This window comes from Tachyglossus aculeatus, unplaced genomic scaffold (assembly GCF_015852505.1).
Source record: "Tachyglossus aculeatus isolate mTacAcu1 unplaced genomic scaffold, mTacAcu1.pri scaffold_126_arrow_ctg1, whole genome shotgun sequence".
In the NCBI taxonomy this organism is placed as follows: Eukaryota; Metazoa; Chordata; class Mammalia; order Monotremata; family Tachyglossidae; genus Tachyglossus; species Tachyglossus aculeatus.
Genome location: NW_024044855.1, coordinates 855,499 through 874,483, shown reverse-complemented (window position 1 = coordinate 874,483; position 18,985 = coordinate 855,499). Strand labels below are relative to the sequence as shown.

The window sequence follows — 18,985 nt, the reverse complement described above, 5'->3', positions numbered from 1 at the left end:
TCTCCTGATTCCGTCTCTGGTCTGCTTCCTGCCTGCCCCTCCAAATTCCTCAGATCGCTGGGCCCTGTCGGCGCCCCCGGGAGGGATTTTGTTTTCTCCTAGAGGGGCTCTCCCCCAGCTCAAACCCCCACTGAGAGGTGAAGCGTGAGAATCAGCGTGGCCTAACGGGTAGAACCCGGGCCTGGGAGTTGGGAGGTCCTGGAATCTAATTCCGCCTCCTCCTCCTGTCTGTTGTGTGACCCTGGGCAAGTCACATCTCTGTGCCTCAGGCCCCTCATCGGTAAAATGGGGATGGAGATCTGATTAGCCTGTATCTACCGCAATGCTTGGCGAGGCTCAGTGAAAAGATCCCGGGTTTAAGAGTCAGAGGTCGTGGGTTCTAATCCCGGCTCCGCCACGTGTCTGATGTGTGACCTTGGGCAAGTCACTTCACTTCTCTGAGCCTCAGTTCCCTCATCTGTAAAATGGGGATGAAGACCGGGAGCCCCACGTGGGACAACCTGATCACTCCCCAGCGCTTAGAACAGTGCTTCGCATATAGTAAGCGCTTAACAAATGCCATTATTATTATTATTATCATTATTATTATTATTACAGTGCCTGGTACATAGTAAGTGCTTAACAAATCCTGTAAAAAGAAAAGTGACTACCAACGCAATTATGCCGTACTCTCCCAAACGTTTAGTCCAGTGCTCTGCACACAGTAAGCACTCAATAAATTCCATTGATTGATTGATCGACTAACTAATAATCCTTTGTGACACTGTCATATGTGACTTTACAAATCCTAGCCTAGTCCAGGACTGGAAGACCTGAGAGATAGGTTTGATGACCGGCTCTGCTACTTTTGGCCATGTGGCTTTTGGAAAGCCCCTTAATTTTTTGTGCCTCAATTTCCTCATTGGTAAAATGGGGATACAATACCCGTTTTCCCTCCCTCTTAGACTATGAGTCCAGGGACTGTGTCCAATCAGTTGATCTTGTATCGATCTCAGCACTTATAGTACAGTGTTGGGCCCATAAATGACAGTGTTATAAAAATCGCATAGGCGTATGTGCTGAGGAAAGGCAAAAAAGTCCAAAAGTGCCAAGACGTGTTGGAAGGAAAGGTTGGGAATTAATCTGAGACGAAGGCTTTGAAATTGAATTCACTGAGTCCAATTCTCTTCTGTGGTATTAAAGGTATTTATTAAGTTCCCACTGTAGTCAATGCAATATATTAAGCTTTTGGGAAAGTTCAATGGGAATCAAAGTGCTCTGGGTTCCAATCCCGGCTCTTTCTGCTCCGTGATCTTGGGCAAGTCACTTCACTGCTGAGGGACTCATTTTCCTCATCTGTAAAATGGGAATTCATACCTGTTCTCCCCACTAGACTGTGAGCTCATTGCGAGCGGGGAATGTGTCTACCAACTGTGATATCGTACTCTCCCGAGCGCTTAGTACAGTGTTCTGCACACATAAAACACTCATTAAATACGATTGATTGATTGATTGATTGAAGGGTTCTCCCTTCTATTTCAACTGTAAACCCCACGTCAAACAAGAACTGTGCTCAGCTTGATTATCTTATATTTCTCTCAATGTTTAGTAGAGTGATTGGCAGAGTAGGTGCTTAACAAATACCACTATTATTCTTTTTTATAGCATTTATTAAGTGGTTACTATGTGCAAAGCACTGTTCTAAGTACTGGGGAGGTTACAAGGCTATCAGGTTGTCCCACGGGGTACTCACAGTCTTAATCCCCATTTTACAGATGAGGTCACTGAGGCCCAGAGAAGTGAAGTGACATGGCCCAAAGTCACACAGCTGACAATTGTCTGAGCCGGGATTTGAACCCATGACCTCTGACTCCAAAGCCCGGGCTCTTTCCACTGACCCAAGCTGCTTCTGCTTCTTATTGTTATGATATTATTATTAACTGCTATTAATAATAAAAACTTATTTATTAAGTTATTATTGATAAAAATCAACTTCCTCAACATCTTGGCAATCACAACCTCCTTTGGTGTTTTTCTATACCTTGATTTGCCTCTACGGCTATACCAATCAATAAATATTATTTATTGAGCACTTCTTTCGTGCAGAGCACTGTGCTAAGAGCTTGGGAGAGTAGAGTATAATAGAGTGGGCAGATATATTCCCCGCCCACGAGTTTACTGTCTAGAGAGGCTCCCACAGCAGATAAGGGGTGGAGCCGGGATTCGAACCCAGGTCCTTCTGACTCCCAAGCCTGTACTATACCCATTAAGCCACGCTGCTTCTAGGGCTTAGAATATTGCTCGGCACATAGTAAGCGCTTAACAAATACTATCGTTATTATTCTCACTGGAGCAGGAAATATTCACTTGGAACTTACGACGAGCTCAGTGCTCCTCGTAGACAGGGCTTCTTGGATCGATCGGTCCGTCAATCAATCAATCAATCAATGACCAATAGTGTTTATTGAGTGCCTTTTGAGTGCTAAGCACTGCACTAAATGCTTTGGAGAGTAAACAGAAACAACGCCTAGGGTTAAGTAATCAATGGCGTTTATTGAGCACCTTCTATATACAGACGCTTGGGCTACTACTACTACCAATTATAGTATTTGTTTAGCACTTACTATGTGCCACGCCCTGTTCTAAGCGCTGGGTAGATACAGGGCAATCAGGTTGACCACGGTCCCCTTACCCCCTGGGGCTCACAGTCTCAATATCCATTTTATTCATTCATTTCATTCATCCAATCATATTTAATGAGCGCTTACTGCATGCAGAGCACTGGACTAAGCGCTTGGAGAGTACAATTCGGCAACTGATAGAGACTGTCCCTACCCCACGACGGGCTCACGGTCTAGAATGGGGGAGAGAGACAAGAAAACCAAACAAGTAGACAGGTATCAGTAGCATTTTACAGAAGAGGTAACTGAGGCCCAGAGAAGTGAAGTGGTTTGCCGAAGGTCACACAGGAGACAAGTGGTGGGGTCGGGATTAGAACTCATAACCTCTGACTCCCAAGCCCGGGCTCTTGCCCCTAGGCCGTACTAAGCGCTTGGGAGGATATAATAGAGGTAGAAGACCTGTCCCTCCTTTTCCTCAGCTTCCCTTCTCCTCCCCATCGCCCCGACCCACTCCCTCTGCTCTGTCCACCCTCCCCACCCCATAGCACTTGTGCATATAGGTACATATCTACAATTTCATTTATTTACATTAATTCCTTTCTACTCATTCATTCAACCGAATTTATTGAGCTCTTACTGTGTGCAGAGCACTGTAATAAGCGCTACTCGTTCCGATATATAGATATAGATATATAGATATCTAATTCTATTTATTTATATCGATACTATTGATGCCTGTTTACTTGTTTTGTTGTCGGTCTCCCCACTTCTAGCCTGTCAGCCCGGTCTGGGCAGGGATTGTCTCTATTGCTGAATTGTACTTTCCAAGCGCTTAGTACAGCGTTCTGCACACAGTCAGCGCCCAAAAAATACAATCGGGTGAACGATTGTCCTTACCCTCAAGATGCTTACGCTTTAATAAGATAAGTATCTACTGTGTCAAGAGCACTTGGGCGATTAGACTAGACGTGGAAGATCTGATCCCTGACCTATAAACTCTAGTAGTACCGACTGAACGCCTATTGGGTCCAGAGCACTGTACTGAGCATTTGGGAGAGTAGAAGAGAGGTAGTAAACGCGATCCTTGCTTTCAAGGAGTTTCCACTCTAAAGGGGATGGCAAGCATGCACTGAGCAGTGTGGCCTAGTGGAAAGGGCCCGGGCCTGGTAGTCAGAGGACCTGGGTTCGAATCCTGGCTCTGCCACCTGTCTGCCGTGTTACCCTGGGCAAGTCGCTTCGCTTCACTGGGCCCCAGTTACCTCATATCTACCCCAGCGATGCTTGGCACTTAGTAAGCGCTTAACAAATACCATTATTATTAATATCGTGGTACAGGGACTGATGAGCTTGTATCCAGCCCAGCGCATAGACCGGTGCTGGATCCCCAGTAAGCGCTTTGTCTGTCTCCCCTTCTAATAATAATAATGATGATGGCATTTGTTAAGCGCTTACTATGTGCAAAGCACTGTTCTAAGCACTGGGGAGGCTACAAGGTGATCAGGTTGTCCCACGGGGGGCTCACAGTCAATCCCCATTTTCCACATGAGGTCACTGAGGCACGGAGAACTGAAGTGACTTGCTCAAAGTCACACAGCTGACAGCTGACAGAGCCGGGATTTGAACCCATGACCACTGACTTCAAAGCCCGGGCTCTTTCCACTGAGCCACGCTACTTCTAGACTGTGAGCCTGTTGTCAGGTACGAACTGTCTCTCGATGTTGCCGACTTGTACTTCCCAAGCGCTTAGTCCAGTGCTCTGCACACAGTAAGTGCTCAGTAAATACGATTGAATGAATGAATGACCAGTGAAGGAATACTGAAATTCATTTATTAACAGACGGGAGGAAGAGGCGGCTCAAATAGTTACGTATGGAAATAGCGGTGATCGAAAGGACTAGGGGAGAACGTGGGTGCAAACGTGATGAGGCTGTTCCATAGGATTTTCTGAAGCGTTCCATATTTTTACATATCCGCCAAGCTAGCTCTCTTCCTCCCTTCAATGCCCTACTGAGAGCTCACCTCCTCCAGGAGGCCTTCCCAGACTGAGCCCCATTTTTCCTCTCCTCCTCCCCATCCCCCCCACCCTACCTCCTTCCCCTCCCCACAGCACTTGTACATATTTGTACAGATTCATTGCTCTATTTATTTTACTCTTACATATTTACAATTCTATTTATTTTATTACTGATGTGCCTATAGCTATAATTCTATTTGTTCTGATGATTTTGATCCCTTTCAAAATGTTTGGTTTTGTCGTCTGTCTCCCCCTTATAGACTGTGAGCCCATCGTCGGGTAGGGACCATCTCTAGATGTTCCCGACTTGTACTTCCCAAGCGCTTAGTCCAGTGCTCTGCATACAGTAAGCGCTCAATAAATACGACTGAATGAATGAATGAATCAAACATGAACATTTTCCCGGCGTTTGCCATCGGATATGGAAATTATCCCTTGCACTCTGCAGGCCCTCCAGCTCGTGAATGGGAAGTGATTTGGGATCGTCTCCAGGCAGGGTGGCCGAGGAAAGGGTAGATGACCTGAGGAAGGCAAAGTCTTTGCTCTCAGTGGGCTGAGAGTCTTGTTGAGGCGAGGTGGGAGAGCTAAACAGCATGTCATGTTGCCGACTTATACTTCTCAAGTGCTTAGTCCAGTGCTCATTCGATTGTATTTATTGAGCGCTTACTGTGTGCAGAGCACTGGACTAAGCGCGAATGAATGAATGAATGAAAGATCTTGGGCTTGGGCGGTCAGAGTTCGTGGGTTCTAATCCCGGATCCGCCAGTTATCAGCGGTGTGACCTTGGGCAAGCCACTTAATTTCTCTGGGCCTCAGTTCCCTCACCTGTAAAATGGGGATGAAGACTGAGCCCCACATGGGACAACCTGATCAGTCAATCGTATTTATTGAGCGCTTACTGTGTGCAGAGCACTGTACTAAGCGCTTGGGAAGTCCAAGTTGGCAACATATAGAGACAGTCCCTACCCAACAGTGGGCTCACAGTCTAAAAGGGGGAGACAGAGAACAAAACCAAACATACTAACAAAATAAAATAAATAGAATAGATATGTACAAGTAAAATAAATAAATAAATAGAGTAATAAATATGTACAAACATATATACATATATACAGGTGCTGTGGGGAAGGGAAGGAGGTAGGATGGGGGGATGGAGAGGGGAACGAGGGGGAGAGGAAGGAAGGGGCTCAGTCTGGGAAGGCCTCCTGGAGGAGGTGAGCTCTCAGTAGGGCCTTGAAGGGAAGAAGAGAAGCAGCGTGGCTAGAGAAGCAGCGTGGCTCAGTGGAAAGAGCCCGGGCTTTGGAGTCAGAGGTTGTGGGTTCAAATCCCGGCTCCGCCACTTGTCAGCTGGGTGACTCTGGGCAAGTCACCTCACTTCTCTGGGCCTCAGTTCCCTCATCTGTCAAATGGGGATGAAGACTGTGAGCCCCTCGTGGGACAACCTGATCACCTTGGATCCTCCCCAGCGCTTAGAACAGTGCTTTGCACTTAGTAAGCGCTTAATAAATGCCAAAAAAAAGAGAAGAGTACTAGCTTGGCGGATGGGCAGAGGGAGGGCATTCCAGGCCAGGGGGATGACGTGGGCCGGGGGTCGATGGCGGGACAGGCGAGAACGAGGTACGGTGAGGAGATTAGCGGCAGAGGAGTGGAGGGTGCGGGGTGGGCTGTAGAAGGAGAGAAGGGAGGTGAGGTAGGAGGGGGTGAGGTGATGGAGAGCCTTGAAGCCCAGGGTTAGGAGTTTCTGCCTGATGCGCAGATTGATTGGTAGCCACTGGAGATTTTTGAGGAGGGGAGTAACATGCCCAGAGCGTTTCTGGACAAAGATAATCCGGGCAGCAGCATGAAGTATGGATTGAAGTGGGGAGAGACACGAGGATGGGAGATGAGAGAGAAGGCTGATGCAGTAGTTCAGACGGGATAGGATGAGAGCTTGAACGAGCAGGGTAGCGGTATGGATGGAGAGGAAAGGGCGGATCTTGGCAATGTTGCGGAGCTGGGACCGGCAGGTTTTGGTGACGGCTTGGATGTGAGGGGTGAATGAGAGTGCGGGGTCGAGGATGACACCAAGGTTGCGGGCTTGTGAGACGGGAAGGATGGTAGTGCCGTCAACAGAGATGGGAAAGTCAGGGAGAGGGCAGGGTTTGGGAGCGAAGACAAGGAGACAACCTGATGACCTTGTATCTGCCCCAGCCCTTAGAACAGTGCTTGGCACAGTACAAAATTTATAGAGAAGCAGGGTGGTTTAGAAAGCATGCAGGCTTGGGGGTCAGAGGTCATGGGTTCTTATCAGCTGTATGACTTTGGGCAAGTCACTTCACTTCTTTGGGCCTCAGTTCCCTCATCTGTAAAATAGGGGTTAAGACAGGGACACGTGGGACAACCTGATTTCCTTGTATCTCCCCCAGCGCTTAGAACAGTGATTAGTGCTTAACAAATCCCATCACTATCATTATTATTATAATGGCCAGCGTACATCTCCATCCTCTTTCATAGACTCCAAAGAATTAGGGATTATTATTATCATTATTATTAGGGTGGGAAAATATTTAGTTGTCCCTTATGCCCCTCCATGAAGCATCGTGGTTTAGCGGATAGCCAGGTTCCAATCCTGGCTCTGCCACTCATCTTCTGTGCGACCTTGGACAAGTCATTTCACTTCTCTGTGCCTCGGTAACCTCATCTGTAAAATGGGGATGAAGGCTCTGAGCCCCACGTGGGACAGGAACTGTCTCCAACCCGATTTGCTTGTATCCACCCCAGCACTTAGTTCAGTGCCCGGCACATAGGAAGCGCTTAAAAAATACAATGGTTATTAGTATCATTATTCTCTGGGCCTCAGTTACCTCATCTATAACATGGGGATTGAGACTGTAAGCCCCAAGTGGGACAGACTGTATCCAAACGGATTTGTTTGTATCCACCCCAGCGCTTAGTTCAGTGCCTGGCATTTAGGAAGCGCTTAACAAATACAACAGTTATTAGTATCATTATTCTCTGGGCCTCAGTTACCTCATCTGTAAAATGGGGATTGAGAATGTGAGCCCCAAGTGGGACAGAGACTGTGTCCAACCCGATTTGTTTCTATCCACCCTGCTGCTTAATGCAGTGTCTGGCACATAGTAAGTGCTTAAAAACTATTATTATCATTATCATTATCATTAGTACAGTGCTCTGCACACATTAGGCGCTCAATAAATACGATTGAATGAATGAATTACTCCAGGTGGCGGTGGAGAAGAAACTCTCACCCCCTCATTGCAGAGAAGCAATGTGGCTTAGTGGATAGAGCCCGGGCCTGGTATTCAGAAGGATGCGGGTTCTAATCCCAACTCCGTCGCTTGTCAGCTGTGTGACTTTGGGCAAGTCCCTTCACTTTTCTGGGCTCAGTTACCTCATCTGGGAAATGAAGATTAAAGATCGTAAACCCCATGTGGGACAGAGACCGCGTCAAACCTGATCAACTTTTATCTATCCCGGAATTTAGAACGGCACTCGGCAGCCAGTAAGCTCTCCACGAGTACCAAAATAAGAATAATGACTATTATCATTCCTATCGGCACTTCAGGGAGGAGAAGACCTTCCGGATGCCCGCCTGGATCTCTCTGTTGCGGAGGCTATAGACGATGGGGATTAGGGTGGGCGTGACCAGCGTGTATAAGGCGGCCACCACCTTGTCCCTGTCGAACGAGTAGGAGGAGGCGGGCCGGAAGTGGGTGTAGATGACCGGAGAGTAGTAGAGGGAGACCACGCAGAGGTGGGAGGAGCAGATGGAGAAGGCCTTCCTCTTGCCTTCGGCCGACCAGATGCGGAGGATGGCGGCCACGATGAAGCCGTAGGAGAGGCAGGTCAGCACGAAGTCCCCCATGGCTAGGGCGACGTCGACCACGAAGACCATCACCTCGTTGGCCCGGACGGGGCTGTAGGAGAGGGCCAGCAGGGCGGGGATCTCGCAGAAGAAGTGGTCGACGGCGTCCGACCCGCAGGAGGTCAGCCGGAGGACGAGGACCGTGTGCACCCAGGCGTTGGTGACGGCGACGAGGAGGACGGCGGCCAGGAGGGCAGAGCATGTCTGCCGGCTCATGACGGCGGCATAGTGGAGGGGGAAGCAGATGGCCACGTAGCGGTCGAAGGCCATGGCGGTGAAGAGGACCATCTCGGCCCCCAGGGACCAGGTGAAGAAGAGGAGCTGGGCCATGCAGCCGCTGTAGGAGATGGTCTTCCGGGGCCCCAGTGTGGTCTCCAGCATCTTGGGGACGATGGAGGAGGTGCACACGACGTCCACCAGGACCAGAGGCAGCAGCATGACGTACATGGGGGTGTGCAGGGCCGCGCTGAGGGAGACCGCGGCCATGATGAGACCATTTCCCAGCACGGCCACCAGGTAGACGCACAGGAAGACGGCGAAGAGGAGGGGCTGCATCTCGGGGCTGTTCAAAAGGCCCAGGATGACGAACTCGGACATGGCGCTGCGGTTCTTCGGGCTTTCAGGGGGACCGGATGGGGGATGCCGAAGGGGACAGGGACGGATGGCCGTGGAATGAGGCGGGGGAGCTGGTGCGGAGGTAGGTGGGAGAAAGGGGAAAGGGAGAATCGGTGGTGAAGGCGAAAGGGAGAGCTGACGGAGAAGGGCAGAGCTGGTGGGGAAGGGGAGAAGGAGAACTGGTGATGCAGATCAAGGGAAAAGCTGCTGGCTGCTTCTTTGGTCTTCTCTGTCATTCCTGGCTCTGGAAACCGCTCTTTTATGATGTTCACCTGGGAGTAGTGAGGGAACCAGAGAAACTGAGGAAAAAAGTAGTTTACTACTAAAATTACTACTACTAATAATAATAATGGTATTTATTAATTGTTTAAGAGAAACTGATGAAACAATAGAAGTAGTTTACTACTACTATTGCTACTACTACTACTATTACTATTACTACTGCTACTAATGGTATTTATTAATTGCTTACTATGTGCAAATTACTGCTTTAAGCGCTTGGGGGATACAAGGTAATCAGGTTGTCCCACGTGGGGCTCACAGTCTTAACCCCCTTTTTACAGATGAGGGAACTGAGGCACAGAGAAGTAAAGTGGCTTGCCCAAGATCACACAGCAGACAAGTGGCAGAGCCGGGATTAGAACCCATGTCCTCTAACTCCCAAACCCGGGCTCTTTCCAATAAGCCATCTTCTTCTTCTTCTTCTTCAATCAATCAATCAATCGCATTTATTGAGCGCTTACTGTGTGCAGAGCACTGTACTAAGCGCTTGGGAAGTACAAGTTGGCAACACATAGAGGGAGCCCAACAGTGGGCTCACAGTCTAGGAGGGGGAGACAGAGAACAAAACAAAACATATTAACAAAATAACATAAATAGAATAGATATGTACAAGTAAAATAAATAAATAAATAGAGTAATAAATACGTACAAACCTATATACATATATACAGGTGTTGTGGGGAAGGGAAGGAGGTAAGGCGGGGGGATGGAGAGGGAGAAGAGGGGGAGAGGAAGGAGGGGGCTCAGTCTGGGAAGGCCTCCTGGAGCAGGTGAGCTCTCAGGAGGGCCTTGAAGGGAGGAAGAGAGCTAGCTTGGCGAATGTGGGGAGGGAGGGCATTCCAGGCCAGAGGAATGACGTGGGCCGGGGGTCGACGGCGGGACAGGCGAGAACGAGGCACCGTGAGGAGATTAGCGGCAGAGGAGTGGAGGATGAGGGCTGGGCTGTAGAAGGAGAGAAGGGAAGTGCGGTAGGAGGGGGCGAGGTGATGGAGAGCCTTGAAGCCGAGGGTGAGGAGTTTCTGTCTGATGCGTAGGTTGATTGGTAGCCACTGGAGATTTTTGAGGAGATTTTTTATTTCTTCTTCTTCTTCTTCTTCTTCTTCTTCTTCTTCTTCTTCTTCTTCTTCTTCTTCTTCTTCTTCTTTTTCTTCTTCTTCTTTTCTTCTCCTCCTCCTCCTCCTCCTCCTCCTCCTCCTCCTCCTCCTCCTCCTTCTTCTTCTTCTTCTTCTTCTTCTTCTTCTTCTTCTTCTTCTTCTTCTTCTTCTTCTTCTTCTTCTTTTTCCTCTTCTTTTCTCCTCCTCCTCCTCCTCCTCCTCCTCCTGCTCCTCCTCCTTCTAATTCTTCTTCTCCTTCTTCTTCTTCTTCTCCTTCTTCTTCTCAGAGCACTGTATTAAGCGCTTGTGAAGTACAAGTCGACAACTTAGAGAGACGGCTCCTACCCAACAATGGGCTTTATAGTCATGTCTGTCTCCCCCTCTAGATTGTAAGCTCCTCGTGGGCAAGGAATGTGTCTACCACCTCTGTTATATGGTAGTCTCCCAGGCGCTTAGTACAGTGCTGTACTCACAGTAAGTGCTCAGCAAATACCATCGATGTTGTTGATGATAATATAATTATGGTATTTGTTAAGCACTTACTATGCTAAGAACTGTACTGAGCATTGGGGAAGATAGAAAATAATTAAATCCGGCCCCAGTTAATCAAATCTGGCCCAAGATTACCTTTATAGTAAGAATAATTGTGGTATTGGTTAAACATTCACTATTTGCCAAGCAGCCTGGGAGTCAGAAGGACTAGTGTTCTAAACCTGGTTCCGTCACTTGTCTGCTGTGTGACTTTGGGCAAATCACTTCACTTCTCTGCACCTCAGTTGTCTCATCTGTAAAATGAGCCCCATGCGGTACATGGATATTGTCCAACCTTCTAACTACCCCAACGCTCAGAACAGTGCCTGGCACAAAGAAAGCACTTAACAAATACTACTAAAAATATACCAGAAAATCAGGTCAGACACAGTCCCCGTCGCACAGTGGGCTCAGAAGAGAGAGGAAGAGCAGGGCATTTATCTCCTATTATCCCCATTTTACAGGCGAGGAAACTGAGGCCCAGAGAAGTTAAGTGACTTGCCCGAGGTCATAATATTGAAGGCATTTCTCAAGCGCTTACTATGTGAAAAGCACTGTTGCAAGTGCTGGGCAGGTTACAACGTGATCAGGTTGTCCCACGGGGGCTCACAGTCTTCATCCCCATTTTACAGATGAGGTAACTGAGGCCCAGAGAAGTGAAGTGACTTGCCCAAAGTCGCACAGCTGACTATTTGCGGAGCCGGGATTTGAATCCATGACCTCTGACTCCAAAGCCCGGGCTTTGGAGATTACAGGTCAGTTTTCGTGACTTGGAGTCCGGTCTTCTTTCCAATAGGAGACAGTGCCCTCCAACCTCTCCGCACATGACGATGACTCTGGCTGTCATGTTTTCTCATCTGTAAAATGGGAATTAAATATCCCTGATTAGCTTGTATCTAACCCAGGATTTAGCACAGTTCTTGGCGCATAGTAGGTGCTTAACAAATACCTTAAAAAGATCCCCCAAATACCTTCCTCTCCCTTCCCTTTAGACTGGTGAGCCCCATGTAGGTCAGGGACTGTTGTCTGACCTGATTATTTTGTTTCTAATCCAGCGCGTCGTACAGTGCTTGGCACATAAGCAATGCTTAACAAATACCAAAATGTTAATAATTATACCAAATAGTAATAAAAATAACAATACTAAAAGTGGGTAATTCTATGAACAGGATCATTCTCTCCAGGCCAACAGATTTCATACGGTTAGAGTCACAGAGAAGCAGCGTGGCTCAGTGGAAAGAGTCCGGGCTGGGGAGCCGGAGGTCATGGGTCCTAATCCCGGTTCTGTCACTTGTCAGATGTGTGACCTTGGGCAAGTCACTTCATTTCTCTGGGCCTCAGTTCCCTCATCTGTAAAATGGGGATGAAGCCTGTGAGTCCCACGTGGGACAACCTGATTACCTGGCTCAGTGGAAAGAGCCCGGGCTTTGGAGTCAGAGGTCACGGGTTCAAATCCCGGTTCCGCCAATTGTCAGCTGTGTGACTTTGGGTAAGTCACTTAACTACTCTGTGCCTCAATTGCCTAATCTGTAAAATGGGGATGAAGACTGTAAGCCCCACGTGGGACAACCTGATCACCTTGTATTTCCCCCAGTGCTTAGAACAGTGCTTTGCACATAGCAAGCGCTTAATAAATGCCATTTTTATTATTATTACTATTGTATCTACCCCAGAGCTTAGAACAGTGCTTTGCACATAGTAAGCGCTTAACAAATACCAACATTATTATTATCATTCTTCTCATGGTATTAGTTAAGCGCTTATTCTGTGCCAGGCACTGAACTAAGTGCAGGAGCAGATATGAGCTAATCAGGTTGGGCCCAGTACCTGTCCGACATGGGGATCCCGGTCTTAATCCCCATTTTACAGATGAGGGAACTGAGGCTCAGAGAAGTCAATTGGCTTGCCCACGGTCACACAGCATTTTGTTGCCTGTCTCCCCCTTCTAGACCGTGAGCCCGTTGTCGGGTAGGGTTCGTCTCTATATGTTGCCGACTTGTATGTCCCAAGCGCTTAGTACAGTGCTCTGCACACAGAAAGCACTCAATTGAATGAATAAATACGATTGAGTATAGAGAGCATTGCAATTATTATGGGTATTACGTAGCACTTTTCTTTTCCAAAGCCTTTTCCAGTTGTTCATCCCATCTTTGACCTTACGACATCCCTGTGAGCTAGGGAGAGGGAGGAATTATCATTCCTTGCGGGACCTAGTGGGAAAACCCCGGGCCTGGGAGTCGGAGGACTGAGTTCTAATTCCAGCTCTGCCTCTTGCCTGCTCTGTGACGTTGGACAAGTCAATTTACTTCGTGCACCTGGTTCTTCTTCTTCTCTAGAATGGGGATTCAGTGACTGTCCTCCCTCTGTGAGTTCCACGTGGGACAGGGACTGAGTCCCACCTGATTATCTTGCATCTACCCCCGCGCTTAGCCGGGCGCATAGAAAGTACATAACAAATACCATTAAAAACCAAGAAAAAAAGTAGCCACTTACGTGCATTCCTCAGGGGCGGCTATTTGGGGTAGGTGGTCCTGCCACGGGGGAATAACGGAGAATAAATCAGAGTCTCGGCTTCCTCTGCAATCAGCCACAGAGCCCACCTGTCATGTAGTTGGCTTCTCATTCCTGCTTAAGTAAACGACTGATTTGTTTGTCGCGGATACGAAGTTTCCGGAGTACAGAGGCAAGGCTTGGGGATGCCCCTACGGGGGATGGGTCTGTTGCTTCCAAGTTGGGCCTCAGAGGGCAATTAGGAGGCGGGATTATCTAATTCCGCCCTGGGATTTCCTCGGTTCCTTGGTTGGCTGTTGACTTCCTCTGGTTCCCGGTCCCAACTCTGGGAGAGGCTGAGGGGAGACTGGACCGGAGCGGGACGATGTGACCGTTAGAGCCATTAACAATAATAATAATAATAATAATAATAATAATGATATTTGTTAAGCGCTTACTACTTGTCAGGCACTGTACTAAGCGCTGAGGTGGAAAGGAGCAAATTGAGTTGGACACAGTGCCTGTCCCATGTGGGGTTCACAGTCTCATGACAAGTAGGAGAGGGTCGAACTCTCATCAGGATATGATGTCGGTCTTTTTCTTACTCTTACCTCTTAAAGTGGTCAGTCAGTCGGTCAAATAATAATAATAATATTAGTAATGGTATTTGTTAAGCGCTTACTATGTACAAAGCTCTGTTCTAAGCGCTGTGAAGGTTATAAAGTGATAAGGTTGTCCCAGGTGGGGCTCGCAGTCTTCATCCCCATTTTACACATGTGGTAACTGAGGCACAGAGAAGTTGAGTGGCTCGGCCAAGGTCACATAGCTAAGTGGCAGAGCCGAGATTCGATGTATTTATTGAGCGCTTGCTGTGTGCAGAGCACCACGCTAAGTGCTTGGGAGAGGACAATATAACAATAAACAGTCAGATTTCCTGCCCACAACGAGTTTACAGTCTAGAGAGGGAGGCAGATATTAATAGAAATAAATGATAGATGCGGACTTCAGTGAAGCAGAGAAGCAGCGTGGCTCAGTGGAAAGAGACCGGGTTTCGGAGTCAGAGGGCATGGGTTCAAATCCAGGCTCCGCTGCTTGCCAGCTGTGTGACTTTGGACAAGTCATTTCACTTCTCTGTGCCTCAGTTCCTTCATCTGTAAAATGGGGATGAAGACTGTGAGCCCTCCGTGGGACTACCTGATCACCTGGTATCTTCCCCAGCGCTTAGAACAGTGTTTTACACATAGTAAGAGCTTAATAAATGCCATCATTATTATTATTATCAGTGCTGTGGGGCTGGGAGGGGGGATGCGGAAAGGGAGCAAGTCAGGACAATGCAGAAGGGAGTGGGAGAAGAGGAAAGGAGGGCAGTCAGAGAAGGCCTCTTGGAGGAGATGAGCCTTCAATAAGGCTTTAAAAGGGGGGAGAGTCACTGTCTGGTGGATATGAAGAGAAGCAGCGTGGCCTAGTGGCAAGAGCCCGGGCTTGGGAGTCAGAGGTCGTGGGTTCTAATCCCGACTCCACCACTTGTCAGCTGTGTGACTCTGGGCAAGTCACTTAACTTCTCTGTGCCTCAGTTACCTCATCTGTAAAATGGGGATTAACACTGTGAGCCCCACGTGGGACAACCTGATCACCTTGTATCCCCCAGCGCTTAGAACAGTGCTTTGCACATAGTAAGCGCTTAACAAATACTATTATTATTATTATTATTATTTTTATTATTGTCTGCTGTGTGACCTTGGGCAAGTCACTTCACTTCTCTGTACCTCAGTTAACCTCATCTGCAAAATGGGGATTAAGACTGTGAGCCCCCCACGTGGGACAACTTGATCACCTTGTATCTCCCCCAGTGCTTAGAACAGTGCAAGGCACATAGTAAGCGCTTAAGGAATACCATTGTTATTATTATTGAGTGCTTACTATGTGCCGAGTACTCTACTAAGCACTTTCATTCATTCATGTTTTCATTCAATCGTATTCATTGAGTGCTTACTGTGTGCAAAGCTCAGTACTAAGCGCTTGGGAGAGTATGACATAACATTAAATACATATATTCTCTGTCCACAATGAGCTTACGGTCCAGAAGGGGTGACTGACAACATAGTAATCCCGTCTCACAAGCCCGCAACCTTGGAGTCATCCTCGACTCCGCTCTCTCATTCACCCCTCACATCCAAGCCGTCACCAAAACCTGCCGGTCTCAGCTCCGCAACATTGCCAAGATCCGCCCTTTCCTCTCCATCCAAACCGCTACCCTGCTAATTCAAGCTCTCATCCTATCCCGTCTGGACTACTGCACTAGCCTTCTCTCTGATCTCCCATCCTCGTGTCTCTCTCCATTTCAATCCATACTTCATGCTGCTGCCCGGATTATCTTTGTCCAGAAACGCTCTGGACATATCACTCCCCTCCTCAAAAACCTCCAATGGCTACCGATCAATCTGCGCATCAGACAGAAACTCCTCACCCTGGGCTTCAAGGCTCTCCATCACCTCGCCCCCTCCTACCTCACCTCCCTTCTCTCCTTCTACTGCCCAGCCCGCACCCTCCGCTCCTCCACCACTAATCTCCTCACTGTACCTCGCTCTCGCCTGTCCCGCCATCGACCCCCGGCCCACGTCATCCCCCGGGCCTGGAATGCCCTCCCTCTGCCCATCCGCCAAGCTAGCTCTCTTCCTCCCTTCAAGGCCCTGCTGAGAGCTCACCTCCTCCAGGAGGCCTTCCCAGACTGAGCCCCTTCTTTCCTCTCCCCCTCGTCCCCCTCTCCATCCAAGTCTTACCTCCTTCCCTTCCCCACAGCACCTGTATATATGTATATATGGTTGTACATATTTATTACTCTGTTTATTTATTTATTTATTTATTTTACTTGTACATTTCTATCCTACTTATTTTATTTTGTTGGTATGTTTGGTTCTGTTCTCTGTCTCCCCCTTTTAGACTGTGAGCCCACTGTTGGGTAGGGACTGTCTCTATGTGATGCCAATTTGTACTTCCCAAGCGCTTAGTACAGTGCTCTGCACATAGTAAGCGCTCAATAAATACGATTGATTGATTGATTGATTAAAAAATGAATAAAGAAAGAAACTTCAGATATGGACGTAAGTGCTGTGGGGCTGGGAGGGGAGATGAATAAAGTAAGACCTGGCAGGTCTTACTTTGTGCTAAGCACTTTGACCATCACGGGGATAATAATAAGAATGAAAACTGTGGTATTTGTTAAGCCCTTACTATGTGCTAAGCACAGTTCTCAACCTTGGGGTAGATACAAGATAATCAGGTCGGGTTCAGTCAAAGTCAGACAGAGTGAGGATGGGAACGAACTAATTAGAATGGAGAAGCAGCGTTACTCAGTGGCAAAAGCACTGGCTTTGGAGTCAGAGGTCGTGGGTTCAAATCCCGGCTCCGCCAGTTGTCAGCTGTGTGACTTTGGGCAAGTCACTTAACTTCTTTGTGTCTCAGTGACCTCATCTGTAAAATGGGGATGAAGACTGTGAGCCCCCCGTGCAACAACCTGATCACCTTGTAACTTCCCCAGTGCTTAGAACTATGTTTGCACGTAGTAAGCACTTACTAAATGCCATTAAAAAAAATCCCCAGGTCCTTCTGGTTCCCAGGCCCGGTCTCTATCGACTAGGCCACGCTACTTCTCAGTGTGACGCAGTGGATACTTTCTGAGCACTTTTTGTTTGAAGAGACCTCTACTAAGTGGTTTGGAGAGTATAATTGAGGAAGTAGAGCGATTTCTGCCCTTGAGGTGTTTACAGTCTGCAGTGGACTGTATGAAGTGCTTGGAAACTAAAACCCAAGCCCCGATCTCTGTCGCAAGGAGCTGGGAGGCCCTCCAGATAGTGATGTCTTCTTTCTTTCCCAAAGCTCCTGGGCCATCTGTCAGCTGTGTGACTCACGTCACTTCACTTCTCTGTGCTTCAGTTCCCTCAACTGTAAAATTGGGATGAAGACTGTGAGCCCCACGTGGGACAACCTGATCACCTCGTATTCCCCCAGCGCTTAGAACAGTCAGCGCTTAGAACAGTGCTTTGCACATAGTAAGCACTTAAATACCATCATTATTATCTGTGGGAGATTCTCAAGAGGAGACGAGGGCAAGGAGTCTGTGTGCATCGTGGGATGGGCTCTCCGTGTCCTTCAGGCCCTTGGTGGCTTCTACCTCACAGGATGACGTCGAGGAGGTTAGGCCAGTCTGTAAAAGCACTGGTCTTCCTGATTTCCTGGGTCAGTAGCTTTCACGTTCGTCTTGCCCTACTCCAGTCCAGCCCTCACCCTTCGCCCCCTGATGCCAGCTTTCTCATCGTGCCCCATTCTCGTCTTTCCCACATTCCACCCCTGGCCTGGAACTCGTCAGCCACAGACACCAGAACACCACTCTCTCCATCTTCGAAGTCTCATTAAGGTCCCATCTCTAAGAGGCCTTTGCCGAATGAGCCCTCTTTTTCCTGGTTCTCTCTCCCTTCTCCATCATCTTAGCACTTAGATCTGGGACATTTGGGGGGGCTGATCTTTGTCTCACCCTTAGCCCCTCAGCACTTATATACATATATTTAAATTACAGACTATTAATTATGTATTTATATTAATGTCCGTCTCACCCTCTAGACGGTAGACTTGTTGTGGTTGGGGAACGTGTCTGCCAACTCTGTTGTATTGGATTCTCCCCAACAACTCTTGACCACTGGCTTAAAAGCGTCTCAGCAGGTCTCCCCATCCCACCCAACCGTTCCCCCGCCTCACACGTTTCAATCCTCTTCCCAAGAACACCCTCCAACTGTAGCTATCTCTTGCCTCCCAACTCTGACCCTCCACCCTTCTCCAGATCATGCTACTGTTTCCCTAACCTGGAACTCACTCCCTTCCAAATCCTTTACCTTCCAAGCCTCCCTAAAATCCCACCTCATCTGAGAAGTTTTCCTGATGAAATCGCCTCACCCCACAATTTAGTCAATTTAACACTTCTCTTACCTGTTATGAGCTCTATTCCTATCCTGAGCATATATACAGCTACATTCTATTTATAGAGAAGCAGCTTGGCTCAGTGGAAAGAGCCTGGGTTTGGGAATCAGAGGTCGTGAGTTCTAATCCCGCCTCTGCCACTTATCAGCTTTGTGACTTTGGGCAAGTCACTTCACGTCTCTATGCTTCAGTTACCTCATCTGTAAAATGGGGATTAACGTGACCACCTTGTATCCCCCCAGCGTTTAGAACAGTGCTTTGCACATAGTAAGCGCTTAACAAATGCCATCATTATTATTATTCTATCAATATGTATCTGCGTATTTACTTGCACTGCAATTATTTATTTATTTCCTCCTGATCCATTTTACAACTTACAATTAGTCAATGGTATATATTAAGTGCTTACTCTGTGCAGAGCACAATACCAAGGTCATGGGAGAGCAATAATGATAATTGTGGCATTTGGTAAGTGCTTACTGTATTCCAGGCACTGTACTAAGCGCTGGGATGGAGACAAGCG

At 48.0% G+C, this 18,985-nt stretch overlaps 1 protein-coding gene across 1 annotated transcript; it reads right to left on the bottom strand.

Annotated features, from left to right (window-relative positions):
• Positions 1 to 8,164: 8,164 nt before the first annotated feature.
• On the bottom strand, positions 8,165 to 9,076 carry LOC119922834 (olfactory receptor 13G1-like). The gene has a single exon (XM_038742457.1). The coding sequence runs from the start codon at positions 9,074 to 9,076 to the stop codon at positions 8,165 to 8,167; it is 912 nt and encodes a 303-aa protein (XP_038598385.1).
• Positions 9,077 to 18,985: the final 9,909 nt, after the last annotated feature.

Bases quoted from the DNA above. Each gene is read 5' to 3' on its own strand.
- LOC119922834 (XM_038742457.1), bottom strand. From the start codon at position 9,076: ATGTCCGAGTTCGTCATCCTGGGCCTTTTGAACAGCCCCGAGATGCAG.